General features: G+C 31.1%; 2 protein-coding genes across 2 annotated transcripts; one reads left to right on the top strand and one right to left on the bottom strand.

The window, feature by feature from the left end:
- Positions 1-4,245: 4,245 nt before the first annotated feature.
- On the bottom strand, positions 4,246-20,333 carry LOC148272742 (lipid droplet-regulating VLDL assembly factor AUP1-like). Its single transcript, XM_088239629.1, has 8 exons — positions 19,975-20,333; positions 16,867-17,033; positions 15,065-15,177; positions 11,785-11,882; positions 9,871-10,004; positions 7,736-7,944; positions 6,891-7,071; positions 4,246-5,303 (listed from the first exon to the last, which is right to left on the bottom strand). Exons 1-8 carry the CDS (start codon positions 20,013-20,015, stop codon positions 5,023-5,025), a joined length of 1,224 nt encoding a protein of 407 aa, XP_088095755.1. The 5' UTR covers positions 20,016-20,333; the 3' UTR covers positions 4,246-5,022.
- A 1,305-nt stretch (positions 20,334-21,638) lies between these two features.
- Positions 21,639-24,323, top strand: LOC148272741 (mucolipin-3-like). The gene has a single exon (XM_088239626.1). The coding sequence runs from the start codon at positions 22,116-22,118 to the stop codon at positions 23,940-23,942; it is 1,827 nt and encodes a 608-aa protein (XP_088095752.1). The 5' UTR covers positions 21,639-22,115; the 3' UTR covers positions 23,943-24,323.
- Positions 24,324-24,525: the final 202 nt, after the last annotated feature.

The following is a 24,525-nucleotide window of genomic DNA, read 5'->3' as shown; positions in this document are numbered from 1 at the left end:
CTGTGATTTTGTTATCCCACTTCTGACGTCTAATATCTTCTGATTTAGCCACCGCGAAGCCTTTTCGGCTTTAACTTTGTAATTTTATTTCATGGAAAAAATCATATTTATCAATTTTTGATTGAATAATTTTAGCATTTTAAATAACTGACAAAAATATATTTATTTACTCTTCATACTACTACTCCTTTCTAAGGCATAAATATATTTTTTTTAAGTAAATGAATACATCAAATTTAATGTTATTAAGATTCTATTCACAGTCATATTAATTTTTATTATAAGATTTATAAAAATATGTAAATGGGTACATAATATTATATACCTTATGTAAATTTGCTTTTGAATTATTATTTAATGTGATGGATTCAATACATGCAAATTAGGTTTTTTTTAAATATTTAATTGACTGTAATATACTATTTATTAAATTATTTTATTACAACTATTTTTTAAAAAACTGATACCTGGCTTTATATGTTTTTTTTTTAATAATCTAATATTTCTTGTAGTACTTATGTACTTTTTTATTCTTATGAATTTTATCAGTGTAACTCAACTCGTGTATGAATTTGCCGTTGCACATAGTTAACCAGCCTAAATTGGCAAGTGGTCAGTTTGAGCATTAACTTTAATCCAAACATTTCATAAGCAGAAATACTACACCACCATCCTTACTGCTTTGCCAATTAGTATTGTTCGAACTATACAAATTATCTTTGAAGTAAGGATGTATTATTTACTGAAATAAATTGGCATTTGTTCAAAATATTAATTATAAATATTTTATAATTTATTGTGTGTTTAAATTCTAGTCATTTTACAATTAAATTTGGTTGAATTTATTTTTGAGTTTACTCAATCCAAATTATCTTTTGTATTTACCAAAACTTCTATGATATGCCTGTAATTTAATATAAAGATAAATGGTTTATTTAACCCAAAATCTCATCAATTTATTGAGTGCATTTAATAAAAACATTGGTAGAAATATGGTTTCTTTCCTTTATTTTATCCTGTTTTATTTTATTCGCCAAAATAGCGTAGCATAGTATGTTTTCAAAAATAAATTATACCTTTAAAATTTCAAACAAAAAAGGAAACTTCTAGCAAATTAATATATTGTAAATAAATTAATAAAACATCGCCAAAAAAAAAATAGGTACATTACGAAGTACATTCATACTGAAACATATTGTACAGTAGCAATGTGGACGTGGATGATGCGTTACATATTTTGGTAGACAAATCTGGAGAAATTGCCTGTCGTACAGCTTGTCAAAAAAAATAAATATCAGAACCACAGCTGATTTTAATATGTACTGGTTTAAAACACCACAAGTTTAAAGTTGTTTTTTTGTGGTCACAACTTGAAAGTTGCATTGAAGCTACAAATTTATTTTTATAAGATTTCATTGGTGCGGACTTTATTGCTTGCTGTACAATTTTATAATAAATGGGGAGAATGTTTTACTTGTTTTTATTATACAAAAGTGAGATTTACAACTTACAGGTAACAATAAGAATATAAATAGTGATTTGAGAAATATGTTGGAGGCATCAGGTATTATGATTTCTTCCGTGCAAGATTACCAATACTTCTTGTACCTCATAGTGACGAATCTTATGTGTTAGTGGGTGACGTCTGTGATTTGAATCCATTTAGGTCTGAACCTGTATATTATTATGAATAGAAATTTACAGTTTTTTGACAATATAGTCGACCACAATTTTTTATCCTAAAATATAATTATGTATTTGTATAAATTTTTATTTTATCTAATAAATATCAGGGGCGAACCGTGTATAGAAGTGATTATGCGCAGCTTACCATTGTATTTGACTATCCATAATATTGTTTTACGGTAACTTTATTTACAGAAAAACAAACAAATAATTACTTTTTCTTGTAAATCATTGCCACCATTTATATTTTTCTCAAAGTATAAATAAAAATATTAATAAAGCTCGCCCAGCGCCAGCAATGAGCCCCAAGGAACTAACCGATTACTCCAGCTTATTTCCTCACACAAATAAGTGTACTATATTTTGAACACCTTAAACCCAGTGGCGGGATTTTTCTCTTAGAGTAAACTTGCAGATTACACAAATTCTTTGAAGATTCTCAATTTGGAAAACAGTATTTCAAACATTTTTTTTTTTTGTGATTATACTTTTGACATATGACTCGCAACACATGCGGCACTCGATGTGGCCGTTTTTGGCATTATTCATTTCTAGAACAAATCGGCCTGTTGACATTTCAATTGTAACCTAATACTGAATGAATTCATTGTGCTATTTTTTATAAAATTTTATATAAATTATGTGTTAAATTAAAGGATAATACACAACATAATATATCACGAAGTTATGTCGTTTGAGTTGATTTCATAGATGAGAGTTGTTGTATCATCAGAACCACAGAAAAAATGGAAATTTATAGTGTATATACATTATATTATGTACCTACTATGTAGGTACAAATAAATTATATTATTTTATGCCTTACCTGTAAATAAAATCACCACTCGCCTTTGTTTATAGAAAAAAAATGTGTTTCCTACTGACAGAATGGTAAATTTCTACCTTCCGATAGTAATTGTGGAGCAAAAGTCTACATACTTTTCCATTCAAGGGCCACTAAGTTTTATGACAGCTAACAAGCTAAGACCCCTAGCATCCTATAAATATTTACAGGTATTCTTCAAAACTTGGCCCATACAATGTGCATCGTAATGTAATAAAAACACAATTGTATAGTGTCAGTATACAATTGTAATTTTTTCTCATTAATTCTTCACAATTGTATTCTATAAGCCCAGTTAAAATGTGAATGCCAGTGATTTTTTCTGATGAAAAAATATATTTCATTATTTTGTATTATATTAAAAAATAAAGTCGAATACTGTAGGCTAATTTAAGGTGCTCCCAAACCATTCTTGGAACAGTGGCCAAGTTTGAAGAACCCTGAATTAGACAGTTGATCCAATTACTTCATGCAATAGAAGTCACCATAAACTAAAGGCTTTAAAACCGCGAATGGGGAACCATATTGGGTAAAAATTAAGAAATATTGCTAATTAAATGTAGGTTTATTGACGAGTTATTCGCAATTCATATATTAAATCTTAATCCTTCAAACAAGCTGCTTTTCAAATTTCTCATTTGATTTACATCAACCCAGAACCAGAACAATTATAAATAAAATAAAAGTTTGTAAAAACGAAATTAATATTTTAAAATACCTACTCGGAGTGTTTTTTTACTTGAATTTATACCAATTTAAATAAGAAACCATAACTACAGTAGACTTGCTAAAAAAAAAAAACAAACCTTATTTACTTTTATACGAGAAATAACTTTATTACTCTCTTTAAAGGTAATTTACCACTCCATATGTGTATGTTTACCTATGTAATATATTTTATGGACTGTATATATTTTAATATACATATGTACATATACTTTTGTGATGTTTCATAAAAATTTCAAACATTTTTCAGTCTATATTTCTCAAATTTTAAATAAAATTAGTTGATGAAATTGAAATGTTGTTTATACTTGTTCGAATGATATACATATGATAAAAAAAAAAAATTTAGATGAATCAATTTTTAAACACAATATGCAGGTACTTTAATTTTAAATGTGAATGTATTATACGATAATTAGAAACTAAAAAAAAGTAATAAATATTATTTTTTTCATAAAACAAAACATTATTTTAGAGACCTTAAAAATAGATAAACCTACCAAAAAATAATTACACATAATGTATGTATACATTTTATTATATAATACATGTTTATGTTATTAGTTTACTTGTGAAAGTATATATATATATTTACAAACACTTCGTACACGAAATATTAAACTGTATAAATAGTATACATATATATTTTTGTAATAGTTTTTTAGATTTCAATTCTTGTATTTTGTATAAAAGTTTATAGATAAATATGTATGTAAATATGTTTTAATAAGTACACAATACTTATGTGGTATTTGAAAAGTGCACTTATACACATTTCAATAAATTTATACATTTTTCATATAAGACAAAAAAATAACAGTTAATGTACCAAGTAGACAAAAAGTTTTTGTTTGAAAAATAATTTATTTTTAACCATGAGACTAAAAGACGAAAATGTAATCTTCAATAGATTCGCTGAATTAATTAGGAAAATATTATTTCTGGCTGCAATTCTACTGTACACTTAGACAAAATATTAATTTAATTACGTAATTAATAATGATTCCTATCCAGCCATATTTTACCAACTAGTTTGTCATCAATTTTAACGTAAGCCAAAAAAATTATTTATTTTTAAAATACACATATATTTAAATGTGTACATGTACTCCTCTGCAGAGAAAGAAAAAAAGGAAATCTGAGCACCAAATTCATAACAAAGTTGTTTTATATTTTTATTGATTAATTTCTGTAACAAGCTTGTAAAAAAAAAAACTTAGATATCTGAATAAGCACAAAAAATCAGCGAAAAATGGGATATTGATACTACTTCTAAAAACCTACATAAGTTATATTAGAGCTGTTTTTAGTTAGATATTAGCATTTTCATTTGGGCCATAATAACAATAATTTAGAAAGGATAAGAATTATTTTATACAAAAAATTGTAGAGATTCAAAACCCGCTTTAGTGTTAATTAAATTATTTCCAAGATAAATGCAAAAAAAAATTGACATGTCAAAATGTTATTTTCTTAAATCAATAAAATTATGCCAAAATATGTACAGAAACTTAAAAAGCCATAAAATAGCAAAAAGCATACATACATTTTTGTACACAACTAATAAATAATATTTTTTTTTCATAATTTTACCAACTTCAAACATTAATTTTAAGAAAATAAATAAGAGCGGGTTTGATTCTCTGTAATTCACATGTCCCATTAAACCGGCTACATGATTTTCGAGCACATATATTTCATTTAACATCGATACACTCTATAAATTTAAACATCCGTTGTAAATATGTGAACAGGAATTTCGGATGTTACAGTAGATGTGTGAGTCCGTGTTTCTGGCAATATCGCTGACGGGATTCTTGAATGAGCTGAGCCTTTCGTTCCTGGAAGCTGTGCTGGCGGTCTTGAGCCGTGCGGGGAAAGGAGGAGGCAGCTGTGGACACGGGATGAGGGCCCGGGGAGCAACTGCCAGCGCTGGCGGCCGCTCCGCCGGCGCTGGACACAGAGGCGGTTGTCTCCTCTTCGGGAGTGTAAGGAATGGTACCCTCGAGGATGTTCGACAATGTTATATCGACGCTCCTTGTCCTACCTGGAATATAAAAAGAATCTGTTATGCCAGCATTGAACAGATATGTATATATATTGTATTTTAAGAAATGGTAATCTGATAAGAAATGATGTTGGTTTCTTTAACACAAACTGTATGTTCGCTCAAGTCTTCTGTTCAAATAAAAGATAAAACATTTAAATTTGTATCGAAAGATTTATCGGAAAAACCTAAGCGTCATGTAGCCAACTATAAAGAAGAATCGATTAAAGCTTTTTTTTTCATTAGTAAAAATCTCATATTTTATATAAATTATAGGAATCACACGAAAACAATGGTTATACAGTGTTACTCGGTTTTAATGGCCTCGGCTGTTACGTCAATTCGGATGTAACGTCACTTTTTAGTGAGTCCAGCCAAACTGTATGTATTAGCGTTATGCAAACCCGGTTTTATCGTCATTGAATATTGCCAATCTCTCTTTTTTATCAAATTGAACAACTGTATTAAAGCGTTGCCTAGTAGATGTAATAATTCAGCCAGATGCATCTCAGCTTCATCAATAAAGGTTTCAGCTCTTTTAGTTAAAAAAAGTCAACAGATGCAAGAGTTGAGGAAATGTAGATGTTTAAACACAGGCAGAATGGTGAATGTTACACAGTGTGTAAAAGAACTGACTAAAGACATAAGCCCTGTAAATGCCGAGACTGCCATATCCCCTTCTCAAAAATGATTTCCTTTTCTGTTAAAACAAATTAAGATTGCCAGTCTCGGTTATAGCATCAATTTCGTTTGTCCATCGCTACAAGAGGCTACAAGAAGCCGCCAAAACACGTTCTCATTTCTTCCGCTTCAAAGAGACATCTGCTGCCACACTCGACGCACTACTGTAGTTTTCCTTTTTAAATTGAATCTTTGTGTATTAACTTAAATATTGCTAGTTTGACGTAATGTAGTCCGTATCAATATCAACGCAATGTCGTATATTATTAATAAGTAAAACTTTTTTTTAAAAATCCACTAATTAAAATAACGTTTTCAAGGAGTTTCTTTTATAACGTCACTGATATTTATTTATTTATTCATATTTTTTCTGTTATAAATTATAATCAATAATAAAAATAATGTGACCTCACTGGGGTTACACATCATAATTTTGTTGGTTCCTTCAATGACGTTAAAACCGAGTTTCACTGTATATGATTTTTTTACTAATTAAAACTGAAGGTTCTGCGTCCGATTCCCGGTGAAAACACAAAAATTGAATGTATTTTTTCTGCCTGGGTGTTCTGTGCCACCGCTGTAGTAATTGAACCTTCTGGCCTGTTGTGGTGCAAAAAAAAGGGAATCAAGTCGTGGTAGAGCGGGGTTCGAACCTCAGACCTCTAATCTACGAGTCCACAACAATACCATGGGACCACAACATGTTCTAAATTCTTATTCTATTGTTTTTCCTTGTATTTAAATCTTTACTTATTATAAGGCGGATGAAGAATACAGTTATATAGTCATTTGACTCGATGACTGCTCTCAGGTTGAAATCCTGAAAGGGGAAATACGGTTAAAACGATAATGGATATTTGTAATATCCTATTGATATGGCCGTGATAATGTTTATCAGAGACTCACCGAGATCTTTGATAATTACTGTTAGAGGAACACTGGGCAAGACTTCCTTAACTTGAGCTGCCATCCGACGCAGGTCAGGTCTGGATTGGGATGTAGTCGGGCCGGGACTTGCAGTAGGTCCAGCCTCGCGAGAGACCACCAAGGATCGCACCGCGTTACAGGTAAACGGAGTGGCCTCAACCTACAATCATAATACCTAAATTAGCACACGGATAATCTATCTTAAAAAACACATTCCACTCGTGTTTGAAAATACTTATAAAGGCCAGAGCAATTTGAATAATGGTATGTAGACCCATAACCAATAAAATAATTCAATATCACACAAACAAAAGAATCTGTTTGATATTTGAAGCTTTATTTACAATCATCGAGGAAACAAAATATCGATGTATTCATAGTTCTCATTAAAATAGTGAAATTCCACAATAAGGTAAATAATAAGAAACAATGAAATAAATTAATAATTTTGCACTACATATAGTTAAAGAAACTTTATAGAATTTGAAAACTGTTTTTTTTTAAATATTTTAATCTAAACAAAACATACAATAACCAAAATACGTACAATTCAGGTTGGACTTGCGAAAAAAACAGGCTCATGTGTTTTACAAGTGACGCACTGACGTGAACAAATTTACACATTACAAATAATATAAAATAAAAACATAAATTATTAAGAAAACGGTGAAAAAAAAGAAATGTGAAATTTGGCCCACCAATGCACAAGTACAGTGGTACAAAAAAAAAATGAGTGAATTGTTCGGTAAAATGTTAATTTTAATTTTATCAAACTTTATTCATCTTGCTTTTGGTGCCGGCTCAAACAAAGATGAAAAGGTTACCTTTAAGTAATTGGCAATTATCTTTTGTACTCTGTCGGCAAACTCTTGGGCTGTTTCCTTGTCCGCCCTTTCCACAGTGGGAAGCATCTGTAGGGTGTATACAGTATAGGGACTCCACAGAAACCAGAAGAGATCGCTCCACGCGAACCCATCACTGGACCAGTGGCTCAGTGATGCTGTAGTTACTTTACCAAACCATCTTCGAACATCTGAGGAATACAATTACCAAAGTAAGTAAAAAATACACAAGTACTGAAAATTCTTAACAATGAGAGAGTAGTGATTTTTTTATTTGTTAATAGACTATCCAAGCCTATCTAAGCCAAAAAAAAATTTTTTTTTATCAACATTATGATTTTTCAAAGTTTTGCAATTTTCCAATTACTCAGCCTGTGACTTCACAAGTTCTCTTTTGGGAGTTCTGCTGATTGGCGAGTTTGCTTCCCGGAAACAGGAAATCTATCACAACACTCTATCGTTGATTGATTTTTAAAAACTTGTAACGTAGTCAAAAGTAGTTCATTTTTATATATTTTTTGCAAAAATGTTCATATCACATAGTAAGAGTAAGAAACATAGTAAAAAAAAAACATATTTTAAAACCCAGTTAATACGTAGTAAAAAATAAAATACATAACAAAAAACATAGTAAAAGACATAGCAAAAAATAAAAATTACATATATGTACAGTAAAAAACATCAATATTATGTATCTTTTTTGGGTGATACCGTGTATGTTGGATTTGATCCGACGTTTCGGCTACCATTGCAGGAGCCATCTTCAGGGAAAACTGTGTGTTTTATAGAGAAATGTATGTGTTTATGTACTAGTAATTTGTACCGTGTCACAGTCAGCAGTAGGCACATTTCTGATACATAATATTGATAACAGTGACCGTGAAAACCTTCGCACCTATTTAGTAAAAAACATATTTCAAAAAACATAGGAAAAAGAAAAACCATAAAAAAAAGCTATACACATATAACATTTTAAACAACAAAATTCTCTAAAATAACAACTAAAAAGTACAGTAAAACCCCCTTTTTACGTTTTTCAAGGGAGCACTAAAAAAGTGTAAAACTGAAGAAAACGCTAAATGTATGGAAAAAATAGGAATTACATAAAAATAAAATTGATTTGCTATGTTTTAGTGTACATATACTTCGAGAAAAATTGTAAAAACGGTAATAAGTGGAAATTTAATTATCAATATTTTTTTTACCTTTTTGCAATGATTTCACTAAAAATATTTTTATATTTTTTCAAACAATATTGTGTAATCTGTTTTTTTTTTATTTATTTAAAAACAGCATGTAAAAATTATTTTCTTGTGTAAATAAAAAAAATCTAAAATTGAATTTTTAATTTGCATAAAATAACATAAAATATTTTTTCCCCTAAATATTTGGAAATTTATTTGTACGGTATCACTTTTTTTTTCTATGGCATCACTAAAAACAACCGTCATAGATCGCGGCTTTTTAAACTATCTTTTTTTAACTTTAAATATTTCTATTGTTATGTTTTAAACATCGCGATTTAATGATATTAAAACTTTATTGCTTCTAAACATTTGTCATGATTTGTACAAGTCAATTTGAGGTTTTTGTTCAAATGAAAGCTAAGACTAACCCCAAAGGAAGACACTTAAACAAAAAGGTCAATTACACTGCACCTGCTTTGAATTTAGGTTAAGACAATGATTTATCATTTATTAGTTGTTTACCTGTTTTTATTCTTCATTGTATTACCGGTGGCGCGCGGGTTGCGAAATCATTATTGCGACATAATTTTGGCTTTTTTGACACATCAAATGAACTCCAAAAATTTATAAGCGTAATACCGGGGATATAAAAAATGTAAAAAACGTTAGTTGAGAGGTATGAGAATGTATGAAGAAAAATGGGTCCTGAACATTTCGGTGTAAAAAGCGGGAAAACTTAAAAACGAGGTTTTACTGTATGTAAGTAGTAAAAAAGAGGTACGCATCCATTAAACATCCGCAATAGTGCGGAACCGGATGCGGCACAGGTCTTCAAAAGCAAGCGGATGTTCCGTGGGTGCGGAGCTCCGTTACAACCCTGGTCTTTATGATCAGGTTAAATTGTGTTGTAGTTGACCATAATTCCTTTACCTATGGCCACTGGTTGCACTTTATCATAAAGCATGAATGGCCATTCACTGAACTTCAGCACGCCTTTTCCACTGGTCGGACATCCTTCTGGCTGAGCTGCTATAGGGACATTAGGAATATCCGCAAACTTTTTTCTAAAAAGGAAAGCAAGGATATATTCAAGTGTGTTAAAAAGTCAACTTAGTTACCGCAAAGAATGTGAAATAGAGTAGGAGACGTATTTGGAATAATACCATATATTATGAATAGTATGTATTATTTATTTATTTATATATTTGACAATTGTAGTCTGCATGTCCATTAAGGAAAAATCAAAATAAGCAGAATTATTTTACAAAATAATTTTAGATTCATTAAAATCTTCTTACTTTATTTGACATGCGTATAACACATTTAATTTTTAGGTTTTCAATTTTTAAACAATCTTAAAGTTTAAAAACGGATTTATGATAAATTAAAAAATTTTCAGCTATTTTTAAAAATTGTCAATCTCGGATTCGATTCCCGGCATGGTTGATATGAAATTAATATTTGAAAGAGTGTTTTCACACTACAATATTTCATAGTCCCTGGACTGGTACCTGAAGCATAAGACTGATCATCTTACCTTCATGCAACTAAAATGATCAAGATACGCTGCGATTGGTTACCAATGCAGTGCCCTATGCACCATTAGGTGCGAAAAGAGAATGATGATGATGATGATGGAAAAATATTGTTTATTAAAAATTTAACTTATTGTCGACGGCAATTCAAACTCAAATTTGACCACTTTAGAAGAGAGATATTAAAATGTTTTTTTTTGTTTTTACTAGCAATATATTTAGAGCCAAATGCCATAACTGGATGACTTGGGCGTTGATATTACATACACGGATATAGATTGCCGTCGACAATATTTTGTTGATAGAAAACAAATAAAAATGTTTTAAAAGAAAAATCTCGAAGATTAAGAAACAAAACTATAAAATAATGTGAAAAAATACATTGTTGAAAAATATTGTTTACTCTGCACAGGACAAATGTCTCATGGAGTCGGAACATATTTAATTTTAGAATATTGTGATTGAAGAATTGTGGGTTGTGAAATTTTAAAAAACAATGCAACTCTTATTAACGAAATAATAAAATACTGCATTTTTTTTGTTAAAATTCGGTTTCCAGTAAAATTTTTGGTAAATAAAATATGATTACATCCACTTTAATAAGGAAGTTTAGCATTTTTATTTGTTAATAAACTATTAAACTAAGCTGAAAACATTTTTGTGTACCGTATTATGAGCGCTATGATTTTTAAAGTTTTATGATTTTGAAATTACTCTGCCTGTGCCGTCTCAATTTCTCTATGGTGAGTTTTCCTGATTGGTGGGTTGGCTTCCTGGTAACCGGAAATGTATCACAACTCCTTGTCATTGGTTGATTACGGAGAACTAGTAATGACGTTTAAAGTAGTTCATTTTTATCAAAATTTATTTTATCAATTTTTTCATACATTTTTGAGAAACTTCGATGATTCTAATTTTCGATGATTTTAATTCAACGATTAAATTATTCTAATTTTTACCGCCCGTAAGAAAACATTTTCGTATCCAATTTCCCGTTGCACTGAACTTCCTCATTATGCTAAATGAATCATATTTAATAATTAAAAACATAAAGCAATAAAAAAATTGTTATTTTATTATTTTATCTTCATCTTTATTTATTTAATCATCTTAAAACAGGAAAGTTATAACACTAGTGGTAAGTCTTTGAATTTGCTTATTTCCTGTTGTAATTTTTATACATAAATGGTGAAAAGTTTTTTTCAATTATGAATTCCATAACACTGAGACATTCCATCATCTCTAATAAAGTTTAGGAAAGGGGATCATAGTTAAGCTACAAAATGTAATGATGAAACTAAATACATACTTGACAGCTTCACGGAATTGTTCGTTCGATGAGGGAGATCCCATGTGCCGCATACCTAAAGCCCAAGCCAACGGAGTTGGAAGATCCCATTTGGTTGGCTACAACAAACAAAACCAATATTATTTCACTAATTTTGGAAACATTATAAGGTGTACAACTTTGCTTCCGCTGTTTTTTTTCCAAATTCGAGGCCTTATTGTAAAAAACTGATTATGCATTTATGATTAAAAATTCAAAGTATTATCCATCGCTGGCCACTATTATCTCCCATTTTTCGGAAAGCGTACTAAGAATCCCACATTGAAAAAACCCGTCATCTTTTGAAGCAATCCAATTTTCCACTTCTTCATACACCGCTGAAGCGCTGGTCAGCCAGGCCATGTGCCATTGATCTAAACAAATGATAGTCAGAGGGAGTAACGTCTGGAGAATAAGGCGAGTGGGGTAGGACTCAACGATTCCAAGTATGTCTTGACCACTTTCGCAATATGGGGTCGAGCATTGTTGTGCTGCAAAATCATTTGTTGTTTCATAAAATGTTCTTCATCTCCGTTGTAATGTATTGATATGGACACGGCGGCCTCCGTGGTGTAGTGGTCAAGACGCTTGACTCATGCACGGAAGGTTCCGGGTTCGATTCCCGGTGAGAACACAAAAATTAAAAATGTGATTTTTCTCAAGCCTGGTTGTTCTGTAATGTACACCAATGTAATTGGGCCTCCTGGCCTGTTATGGTGCAAAAAAATGAAATGAAATGAAATATTTGAGTATGGGAATCAAGTGTGGTAGAGCGGGGTTCAAATCTTAGACCTCTGATGTGCGAGTCCACAAGACTGCCGCAGAACCACAACCCAGAACACATCTTAAGAAAAATATATTGAAAGTCAGTACTTTTTATTTTCACACAGAAGATTACTATGAAACTTTTTGAAATAGATTTTTATACAATTCAATCTGTACAAATACAACTATTGTCATATTTATTTATTAATGGACAGTGTCCATGTATACAATTTATAGGGTTTAAATATTACAATAAAAGAATAGTTCAAAACATTTTTTTAAAACGCATTGACAAACATAAGGGATATCAAGACAAGATCTGGACTATTTATTTAGTGGTCGTTTAAATCGTTGTAAACTTAAACCAAAAAAGTCCAGATCTTGTCTTGAGTTAACAATACGACAAAGACGGGTCATTGGAGAATTAAGGCCATAGTTTGTTCTATGATGATCGATGAACAGTACTTCACTGTTTTTTAACCTACGAGTCGGAATATTAAATTTTACTTGTCCCAGTAATGATGGAACATCGATTAATACCATTTAGTATGCCGAACATATATATGGAATCAATATTAGTTCTACCAGGTGATTAAAAAAAAGAATTGCAGATGTGGTTAATTAGCAGATACACTAAGAGCAATTTGTGTATTCTTAAATACAGATAAATTTAAATTTACATCAAATAACATGTGAGATAGACGCATCATTAGAATATAAATACATATATATGTGTACTTGTAAATGCATACATACTATACGCACACGTTGCATTTGGTGTTCCAATGCTGTGCCCTATGCACCATCAGGTGTGGATAGGGGATGATGATGATGTATTGTATTCTAATTGGCTAAATTTAGCACAAATAATATCCTCATAAAATAAATCGTAAATGCAGAATATGTTGGTAGTGAGAAAATTACACGGTAAGTTGTATTTTTTTTTCCTTGAACACAATAACAATATGAAAACATTTTGAATACCTACATATGTCATTATTATTCACAAATAAATTAGTTAAAAGAATTAGTTTTTTTTTTGTTAATCTTTGGATTTCTTAGGACAGCTGAAAGTGAGGTGCCATCACAAATAAAAATAAAAACGGGAATAGAAAAATTCAAATGTGTATTTTAACCCCTTACCGAATATGGACCCATACATGGCCCGAACTTTAAAATATTTAAAATATTATTTATATTAAAATATAAGTATTCTACATAACATATATTTTTTTCAAATCAAAAAAAAATCCATGCGGTAAGGGGTTAATAACCTAAAATAAAATATTGGCTCAGTTGTAAATTTAAATATTGTATATCTACATATCAAAGGCAGTTTCTCAATGTGTGCACTGCCAAGTAAAAATATAAATATATAATTGACAATAAAAATATATCATGGGTATACTGGCAAAAAACTTTTAACTCTCAAATCCCTGTTTTGAGAATTCAAGCATTTAAGTTGTGTTCCAATTTTACTGTTTTACATCTTATTTAAAGATAGTAAGATTTAAGAACATGTTTTTAATTTTTCCGTTTCTTAATTTTATATTAAGTAAATATTCAGTTATTTAAAGCTTTTAGCCTGAACGAAATACCCAGTATACGACTTAAGCTTAAATTTATTTTTAAAACTACAGATATATGAAATTTAATATGACTTGGTGTATTTTGCCAGTTTGTAGAGCGTTACAATCTTCATAAAACTGCATCATTAAGTCAAATCCGCATATTTTCGAGTTAACGTTTTTTGCCAGTATACCCACGATATAATACAATGAAATATGGATTTATCGCAACAATATATATGTATGTTTTATTCAATATTATCGCCAAAAGACATAGAGAGAGTGACTCTAGCGGACGATATTCATCTCATGCATTCGCTAATTGTTTCCGTGCATATTTTGTTTTGCACAAGCTTTTACCCTTTTATATTATTGTATTAATTTATTTTTGTAGTTAAATATACTTGTATAAATATTTTTGTAAATCTTTTTATATAAATATTTTTTTAAAGTGTGCAATTGCAAAACGAATGCCCTCTCTAAAAACGAGCATCTTACTCCATTAGAGAGGTAGAAACGTTAATCATAAAATTATAACATGCATTTGTATGTAAAAATGTTTAAAAATGTATAAACTTCTAAAAAAATATATATGAATAAAACAAAAATATAAAAAATGCCAAAAAGATTCATAGCAGTAAATCATGCAATAGAACGAGAAGACAATGTTGATGGTTAGAATAAACTGCCACGAGAGTCGGTCAAGTTGAGCTCAATAACTTAAAAAATGGGCTATATTTGTTTTGGAAAAACATCGCCAACAATCAACTTTCGTTAAAATAGATTTAAGCATATCGGCTTTAAGCTGTTCACTTAAAATTAAAGAGTCGCCGTGCTACATATGCATCTTTGGAATTCTAATCTTCCTTGTTGATCTGTCATATCCAAATATATATTTTACTAAATCGGTTTAATATGAGTTTACTTACAGTAATGCAACATGTTGAAAGGTGTAGCGCAAGAGGGTCGAATATTGATACAGAGTTAAAAACCATTAGTCTCGTCTTTTCCTCTCGTACTCCTTCGTTCCGAACACAAATACCTACAATAAAAACAGAGTTATTAGTTGAAATACCTTTTAGGCATGACCTTTAGTACATGCAGAAAAAATAAAAGAAATTTACATTATTTAGTTTAATACTTTCAAGATGAAAACATTTTAACCCCCAGATAGAAGAACATAGGTACTATGCAAATAGCCGAGTACTAAAACACTTGCATGAATAATTTATTACAGAAAAATCATACTATTATTGTAAAGTCAGTGGTCACGAGGAAACACGGTCACTGGCGAATATTTTATACTACAGAATTAATAATAGTTACACCACCACACATTCACATGGGTTTTTTAAAGAGCGAAATTCGAAACATATTGGTATATTGACATATAAATATAGCTGATTCCGATATATGGGAAACAATAAAATATCACCGATAGTATTGGGTAAATCGCTAATTATAATACAATAATAATATTCTTAGTAGAAGTGGTAAAAAAAAATGTAACTGAACTTATAAAAAATGATTGACAAGTTTACTAAGTGGCTCAATTTTAGTGTAAGCGCCAATAAAAAATGTAAGTGAAGAAGCCTGCCCAATTTAAGTAGGAGTTATTTTTTATTTTCTTGACATGTGCATCCATACTCCATACAATAATATTCACATGTTTGCGCTCACAATTTCTTGTAGATGCCGCACCACCGCGGCGAAATGATATTTTTTGATAATCATTTATTATTTGCAGCTCATAAACGCTATAGATGAAAATAGTTCAAGTTTTTTATTTATTAAAAACAATATTTATAATTTAGAGTGGATAATTTATTATAAATGTCAAACTAATAAATGAATATTAATGTACATATAATATTCATATAATCGGAATGAAAACATAATTATAGGTATAAATGAAATGACATTTTGTGAACTTAAAGGTTTCTATTCACAAAGACCTAAATATAATAAATATGGGCATATACCAATTAAATTGTATTCAATCTACACCACTTTTCCAAAAAAACTATAAGAAACTTTAATATTAGAGTGAAAGAACACTTAAGGTGCCTAAATAATATTTTTTCCAAATTCGCAAACCATCTGATAGAAATAATCATTTTTTTCAATAAAGGACACTGGATTAAAAGTTCTTCATGTTGAAAATAAAATATTAAAATTAGACAACTTGGAAATCTTAGAAATTAAACAAGCGATTCATGATAAGAAAGAAATAATAAATAACCAAATAAACAATATTTCCTTTAGTCCACTCCTGTCTAGTTTTGAGTGCATCCATCTTAAATAACGCTTCACATCCTTACAAGACAAAGAGACTTGATTTATTAGTTCCATACGAAGCACAATATTGATATAGTAAAATAGGATAGAATTCATTAGTTAAGTATACCTTGATAAAGAAACTTGTACAGCTTTGAAGCCGGTCGGTATAAAAAAAAGTGGTTAAAAACAAAGTTGCTTTACTTATTTCATTCTCTATTTACATTTTATAAAAGTTTTAAGCTAAAAAATATTCATTTTATTCCATATAATAAGGTTCTGAAAAAATTAATTAAAAGTCTAGTCAAATTAAAAACTTTTTTTTGGGAAACTTTCGCATACTGCACTAAACTGTTATTTTTTAAATGTCTTTCCAAAACAGCTTTATTTGTGAAACAGTAACCGTTACTGCTACTCTTATAAGAAAACCTAAATGCCCATCTCTAATTCTTACCTAAAGTAAAACATGTGAAGTTCGAGATAAATATCCTAATAGAAGATATTTCTGGAAGTACAGCTGATGTTAACCAAACCAGAATACCAACTATCAGCCTGATGACAACGAGTACTGTTCCAACTGGAAAGTATAATATTACTCCCAGCAAATTATCATCAGCGAATCTGGAAAAAGGCAGGGCACAATTAATAATTTCAAATGAAAAAAAAATATATGAGTACTTAATACCTATATGTTTTAGAATCTTTTTATGGTTATGTTTAACTGTTGCCTGCTAGTTTGTTGGCAAAAAATGGCTGTATGATTTGGGTCCCGAGAATCGACTCGAGACAGTCATCCCTCCAAAGCAGTAGGTTAGTGAATATGAAAGTAATGCCATTGGCTCTTGTCATTTATTGAGTTTGTATAGATTGTACTCATATTTTCGTTATTTAAGAATATAATTTATTGTTATTATCGCTCATTTTCAAAACAGTTTTTAATTTATTTTAATTATATTTAAACAGTTTAATTATTTTTATTCGTATTAAAATTGCTTTAGTATTTGGAAATGAATATACTATTTAAGGTACTAAGATACATAAATTATATCATGTAAATAAATGCCTCGACACAGGTTGTGCCCAGTGAGGTATTCATGCAGAAGATAGAAAAAGTACTCTGTATGTATATAAATAAATAAAAATATAAAAGGTTTACTCACTACAAATTGCTTTACTCATCGGTATAACCATTGGCAGGTTGGTTCTGCATCGTGGTTGATAAAACTATGTTGTTTGTGTCGAAGATAACTATCAGTAACAAATAGGACTAAATCAATCAGAATACCTAAATAATGTACCTGACTACCAATTACCTGAATGAACACTCCAATGAATATCAGTCTTCTTGCGTAACTATTGGTAATGTGATCTCTCACAAATGTCAAGATTTTTTCTTAATGCTCCTAGGTAAACATTATTGATATTTTTTTAAATATCAAAATCATTTTTCACTTTGTGGTATGACATTTGTTTATAAATTAGTATAAACCACTTTAGTTTTATGTTATACGTTGACCGGTTTCAAGGTTACTTCCTTATCATCCTCGAGTAATTTTAATTGATCAGGAACTAAACTGGCTTTAATTTACATTGATCAGGACTTTCACTAACTTTCCCTGCTCGAGAATGATGAGGAAGTAACCTCGAAACCGGTCGACATTAGACATGTGTAGTTCGCGAACTAGAGATATGTTTCTTTCTTCTCGGTCAGTTAGTTTGCAAACTAAAAGAGCGCCGAACTAAATGAATCTTCGTACCTTTTGTATCATTCGTATCTTTTATATCTCTAGCTCATTTAGTTCATTCGTTCGCAACGATTGTGTCCGTATTCCGTGTCACCATTCGGTATGCGTAGTTAGTAGATAGGTTAAGCATAGGTAAATTGTTTTGAGTTGAGGCCACGCATACATAGTCATTTGCTCTATCTATAAACATTTTCGAAGTGTGCAAGTGTGTTTATTGAACACGTAGGCTCAATTAACACGAATCGTCCAAATCCAAACGAAACAATAAAACTAGGGCGGATTGACATTTATTGTACTATTTTGTATTTCTTTAAAATGTATTCAGGGGCCATCTTGTAAACACTTTTCCCCTATCATCAAAAAATACTCAAAAGAAATAAAACAAAGTAAAAAGCTTAATATTTATGCATGTAAACAAATATTTTCTTTGTAAATAAAACCTACTAAAAATTTTTAAATAACTAATATATTTCCATTTAAAACAAGCAATCATTTAAAAAAAAAAAAATATGTATTATTTCATCATAATTCATTTTTTACATCTAATGGTGAATCGGACACTGCATTAGTACACCAATCGCAGCGAATCTCAGATTTTTTTTTTTACATGAAGGTAAGATGATCAGTCTTACCCTTTACTTGTCAGTCCGGGGACTTTGAAATGTTTTAGTGAAAAACGTCTTTATAGTTAAATATTTCATGTCAACCATGTCGGGAATCGAACTCAAGACCTCTTGCAAGGTAGGCAAACGCGCCGATTGCTGCACCGTGTGAGGCTGACAATGTATTATTTACTTAATTCAAAAATAATTTACTTTGACTTTTTTTAAATAGTTGAAGAATATATTTAATTATTTCAAACACTATAAGGATGCTAGAATTTCAAACATTGATTCGTTTTGTAGCAGCAAGACATGCAGAAATCTAGCTTCTATCTCGCACTCACACACACTCCGCTAAAATGAACAAAAGAACTAAACGAACTAGAGATCCGAAAAAAAGAAGAAACCAATTATACGAAAGATAGAATGATACAAATGATATGATAATGCGAAAGATGCGGAGATATGATGAACTAAATGAGCAAAATGAGCAAAAGATTCATTCGTTCAATTGAACTACTTAAAAGATTCGGTCACTTTAAAGATACAGATCAAGTGACACGTATGTTTTCGGTGACAGGGTCTTACCCACCTCTAGTCGACATTAACCAAAAATTAAAGTGATTTATAATATAAACTGTACAAACAGTTTATTATGGGTAAAATTTAGAAACAGATAAGATAATGGACGGCTAAAAAACAGATAGAAGATATAGAAAGTGAGGATGTTGCTGGAAGTAGAAGCCATGCATGGCCAAGGAAGATGTGAAGAGGCTATATTTGAGGGTTAAGATATTGGTAAGGTATTCTACCTTTTCTAACTACTCTTACAAAGAGAAGGCGTGATGGTAGCGAGATATGGGACCTTCATTACTGACATACAAAAATGTACTGCTTACTTACCTACTGAATTATTTTTTTATAGCAGCAAATACTAACTTATTATTTCCACTAATAATCCACATTGAGCACATGAGCTTATTCCAGAAAACCAAAATATTTTCACCTGTATCATAGGACACCTTCTCGACTTTATGCTATAGCCACATCACTTTTATGAAAATAACATGTCTTTCGGTTTTATTGTATGCTGTGATAGGTTTTAGTGCTAATCAATCGTGTTTCATATACATTTATTATTCCAAACAACCAGTAATTCTTGATAAACTAAAGTGACATACAGCAAATAACCTTACTTCACTAAATAATTCTTACCTTTTCTCATTGATGAGATCTTCCAATTTAATTTGTGACATTTTTAGTGTTGGGGGTTACATCAACTTACACACGTTAAGGTGAAAACTTCGAAGAGATTCATGTGGTAAAATATATAACACACATATTTATATCAAAATTAAACTATTGCCAGCATACGTCGCCAACTACAACTAAATATGGCCACTAGAATTTTATTTTTATCACTAGTCTCGAGTATTCTCTCAATATCAACGTTGTATTTTAAAAGCAAATAATTTTCAACATCCTCATTCAATTATCGGAAAAACACATGTTTAAGAGTCAAAAACAATTTAGGAAAATAATTCAGTCGAAAGTCGAAACCTTCGACAAACTCTGTTTTTATCAGTTTTTTTTTTTTATAATGGTTCATCTACAATCTACACTCAACACAAAAATCCATAGACAATAAAAATTAACATTATCTAGCCATGAACTTTTACATTTTTATCGACAAGTTTACCCATTCGTATGTAAAAAATAAATAAATTGTTATCTTAAAAACGATGAGTGCCAATTGAAAACACAAAATTTAATAACAAAAAAAAACAAAAAATAAAACAAGTATACAAAGACTTTTTAAAGCCTCAGTTTGCGTAAATATTCAGTATCAAATATTACACTTTCCACAAAATAATTTACAACTCAATGAATTGCAAGATTTATTACAATAAACTTTATATGCATATGTGATGGTGATAGGTGGTAGGTGTAGAGTTAAAATATTAGTATGGAGTGTAATGTGAATAGTTGAGAGGTCTGATCGGCCCCGTGGTTTAATGGTCAGCGTGTTTGCCTACCACGCAAGAGGTCTCGGGTTTGATTCCCGACATGGACGATACGAAATATTTATTTTAAAGGGTGTTTTTACACTAAAATATTTCATAGTCCCTGGACTGGTTCCTGAAGCGTTAGACTGATCAAATCGGGTTGTGGTCCTGTGGCTGGTGTCTCGGACTCACGGACCGAAGGTCCGTGGTTCGAATCCCACTCTACCCCAACTTGATTCCATTTTCTAATAGTGAGTTATTTACAACTCGTTAAAAATGGCCCTCAAAATTAAATATTTGGGTAAATCATAAGAACGCAAATATTTATTTTTGTAAAAAAAAAATTAAAAAAAAAAAAAAAAAATCTTATCTTAATGTAACAAAAATGATCAAGATACGCTGTGATTGGTGTACCAATGCAGTGCCCTATGCACCATAGCTGTGGAAAGGGAATGATGGTGATAGGATAACAATCGTTTATTTGGCATCCAAAAGTATATTGTTAATATTATATAATCTTCGTCCTCAAGAAGCTCAGAGCCCAAAGAATAGAAACCAGAATTACAGACATCAATTATTCTGAAATTTTTAATGCTGAACGCGTTCAAAATTGATAATATTGCCAGATCTAGGCAGTGTTGCTACAAGGTTTGAAAAAATATCTTATCAATTACAGATGTCAGTGTATTCGTGTCACTGTGGTTATTTGCTTTTGTGTGCGTGTATACTTGATGCTAAGTGGTGTTGGTGTTCTCTATGTATATAGATGGCTACGAATACAATAATACTCTCTACTCAACCTACTCCACTATTCTCATATTCACTACTACACTGCCATAATCTCTGCACACTGCTATAATCCGCGATGTCACTTGTGTTTATGTGTTTGTGTTGACGGAACTTGGGATTCGTGAAATCTAAATCTGTTCTTTGTTCAATAAAAAATAAATTAATAATAGTTCATTTTATGCATTACTTTGATGAAATGAGTGCTAAACTTTATGGTTATGTCATCTAAAGGGATGTGATTCCTTAGAAGTTTCTGTTTTGATTCTATTGAATTTTATTCCCTTCGTCATTGCCTTCGTTGCTTGTGGTTATATCGTAAATAGTGATACTAAAAATGTTTAGTTTTTGGTGATTTCAAAAAGTATATTTATTGTGATAGGTTTTAATAATACTTAACTTCATTTTCATTTTAATAATGATAAGTAGTGTCAACTTTTCACAATCGTTTCAATAGGATATCGATTCAAGTCATATCCAATTTGATGTTTTTATTTTGCGTGCTAAAAAAATATTAAAATTGCCTACATAAGAGTTCCTCTTATCATATCGTCCGATTTAGAAATGGATAACATCACGTCTTCCCACGAGGAAAATACTTTTTCTGAAAGCGACGATGAACGAAATTTTGCTGGCACCAATATTACTGCCAACGGAAATACCCAACAGTCGACTACGAGCTCGCCTGACTCTGTAAATCTACAGCTGGAACAGAAAATGCGACGAAAGTTGCAATTCTTTTTCATGAACCCGATTGAAAAATGGTATGCCAAGCGAAGGTTTCCTTACAAGTTTTGCGTGCAAGTTATCAAAATAATACTGGTGACTTTTCAGCTCTGTTTATTCGCTCACAATCGATATAATCATGTGAATTATACTTGGGACAATAGAATTACCTTCTCCCACCTTTTCCTCAGGGGGTGGGATGCCACGAGAGAGGTAGAGGCGTACCCTCCGGGTTCTGGCCCATTGGCTTTGTACCAAATACAAGAATTCTTCGATACTATCGATTACGCATACGACGGATACTCCAATATTTCCAACGCCATCGGAACCTACTCTTATACTAACGAGGACAACAGTATGGCTGAACCCAAGTTGTGCCTTAATCGCTACAAGAAGGGAACAATATTCGGATTTAACGAAAGCTATGTCTTTAATTCTGAAATAGATGAAACATGCATCAACATCACTAAGGACAAATCCAACTCTTCCTTCGCATCCAGAGAATTTCTTCTCGCAAATGATATTGACATAAACTTCTCCGCTCTCGTGAAAGCTACATTATCCTTCTCAGTCAAGACAGTCAACTTCAAGGCTGCGGGACCGATCACGCCTCCAGATTGCTACAGATTCGACATTGTCATCACATTTGATAACCAGGACCATGATGGGCAAATGCTGCTGGATTTGGATGCCGAGCCCTACCGTCTTTACTGCAAGGGAGATGTACATTATATAACAGACAATAAGATTGACCAGATCTTGAGAAGTATTCTGAATATTTTCGTTATTATAATTTGTGCCCTCTCCTTTATTCTTTGCAGTCGAGCCATTTACAGAGCGCAACTCTTAAAGAATGTTACGATCCACTTCTTTAGAAATATGTATGATAGGGAATTGAGTGTGGAGGGGAGATTTGAATTCCTTAATTTATGGTATATAATGATAATTATTAATGACATTTTAATTATTATGGGTTCTACAATCAAAGAGCAAATTGAAAGAAAGCAGTTTGCTAATGACCAGTGGAATATTTGTTCGCTTTTCTTGGGAACTGGAAACCTATTGGTGTGGTTTGGGGTACTTCGCTATTTAGGATTCTTCAAAACATATAATGTTGTCATTCTGACTCTGAAGAGTGCTGCTCCGAAGATTTCTCGATTCTTGCTGTGTGCCCTTCTAATTTATGGCGGGTTTACCTTTTGTGGCTGGTTAATACTTGGCCCTTACCACATGAAGTTTCGCTCCCTGGCGACAACTTCGGAATGTCTCTTTTCTCTGGTCAATGGAGATGATATGTTCGCTACATTTTCTATAATGTCAAAGAAATCACCGATGTTGTGGTGGTTTAGTCGTATATATTTGTATTCATTCATCAGTTTATACATTTATGTAGTTTTAAGTTTGTTTATATCCGTTATTATGGACGCTTATGATACTATTAAGAAATATTACAAAGATGGTTTCCCTAAGAGTGACTTACAAATCTTCATTGGACCCACGTTGCCATCAGACTTGTGCGCCGGTGTTTACAGATCAGACAGCGCTACTTCTCTCAATACTCTCATGAGCACCATAATCTGCTGTCCGGTGTTAAGGAATTCCTATTCTAAAATAGATTCGAGACGTGGACCCAAACCAGGAAACACCAGTGCCATTTGTGTTTGAAAACATCTTGCCGTTATTTACTTTGCTATCCAAAGAAAAGACAGATAATGATTGCATTATCTGTTGTAGACTGCAAATAATTTAAGCATTTGTGAATATCTTTATCTCAATATCCTTCAAGAGTTAATGAGCCAGAAGAAATTAGGTCAAATTATTTTAGTTACCACAGTATTTATAATTAAATATATTTAATTCATTTATTCATATTCCATGTTATTAGCAACTGAATTTTGAGAATACTTATTACTGATTGTATTATTTTTTAAAATTAGACATATTAATGTTTGAATAGTAATAGAGACAATAATACTCCTGTATTGATAATATTTATTGCGTGTCCTAATTGTATTTTTATATTCAATAAATTTGATGGCAGCACAATACACCATGTTAATGGCCTTGTTAATTAATGCTAGATAATATTTATAACAATGCTTCAAATAGCATTGTATGATGACAGATTTGGTCTAAATAGTTTCAATGGAAGTGATGAGGGTATGATTCATGCTTAAATTAATATTATTAGAATTTGTTCCCCTATTTGGTCAAAACTATGACTGTAGCTGAACCAGCCTTACATGGA

This window comes from Micrasema longulum, unplaced genomic scaffold (genome assembly GCF_059751315.1).
Source record: "Micrasema longulum isolate JH-2025_06_02 unplaced genomic scaffold, ASM5975131v1 h1tg002204l, whole genome shotgun sequence".
NCBI classification, from domain to species: Eukaryota; Metazoa; Arthropoda; class Insecta; order Trichoptera; family Brachycentridae; genus Micrasema; species Micrasema longulum.
The sequence above is the reverse complement of the archived record's forward strand: the minus strand, read 5'-3'. Positions and strand labels throughout refer to the sequence as shown.

Coding starts and splice junctions, on each gene's coding strand:
- LOC148272742 (XM_088239629.1), bottom strand. CDS start 20,015: ATGTCACAAATTAAATTGGAAGATCTCATCAATGAGAAAAG. Junction 15,178..16,866: donor CTTCACATGTTTTACTTTAG/GTAAGAATTAGA, acceptor TTTTTATTGTAG/GTATTTGTGTTCGGAACGAA. Junction 10,005..11,784: donor CAATTCCGTGAAGCTGTCAA/GTATGTATTTAG, acceptor TTTCCTTTTTAG/AAAAAAGTTTGCGGATATTC.
- LOC148272741 (XM_088239626.1), top strand. CDS start 22,116: ATGGATAACATCACGTCTTCCCACGAGGAAAATACTTTTTCTGAAAGC.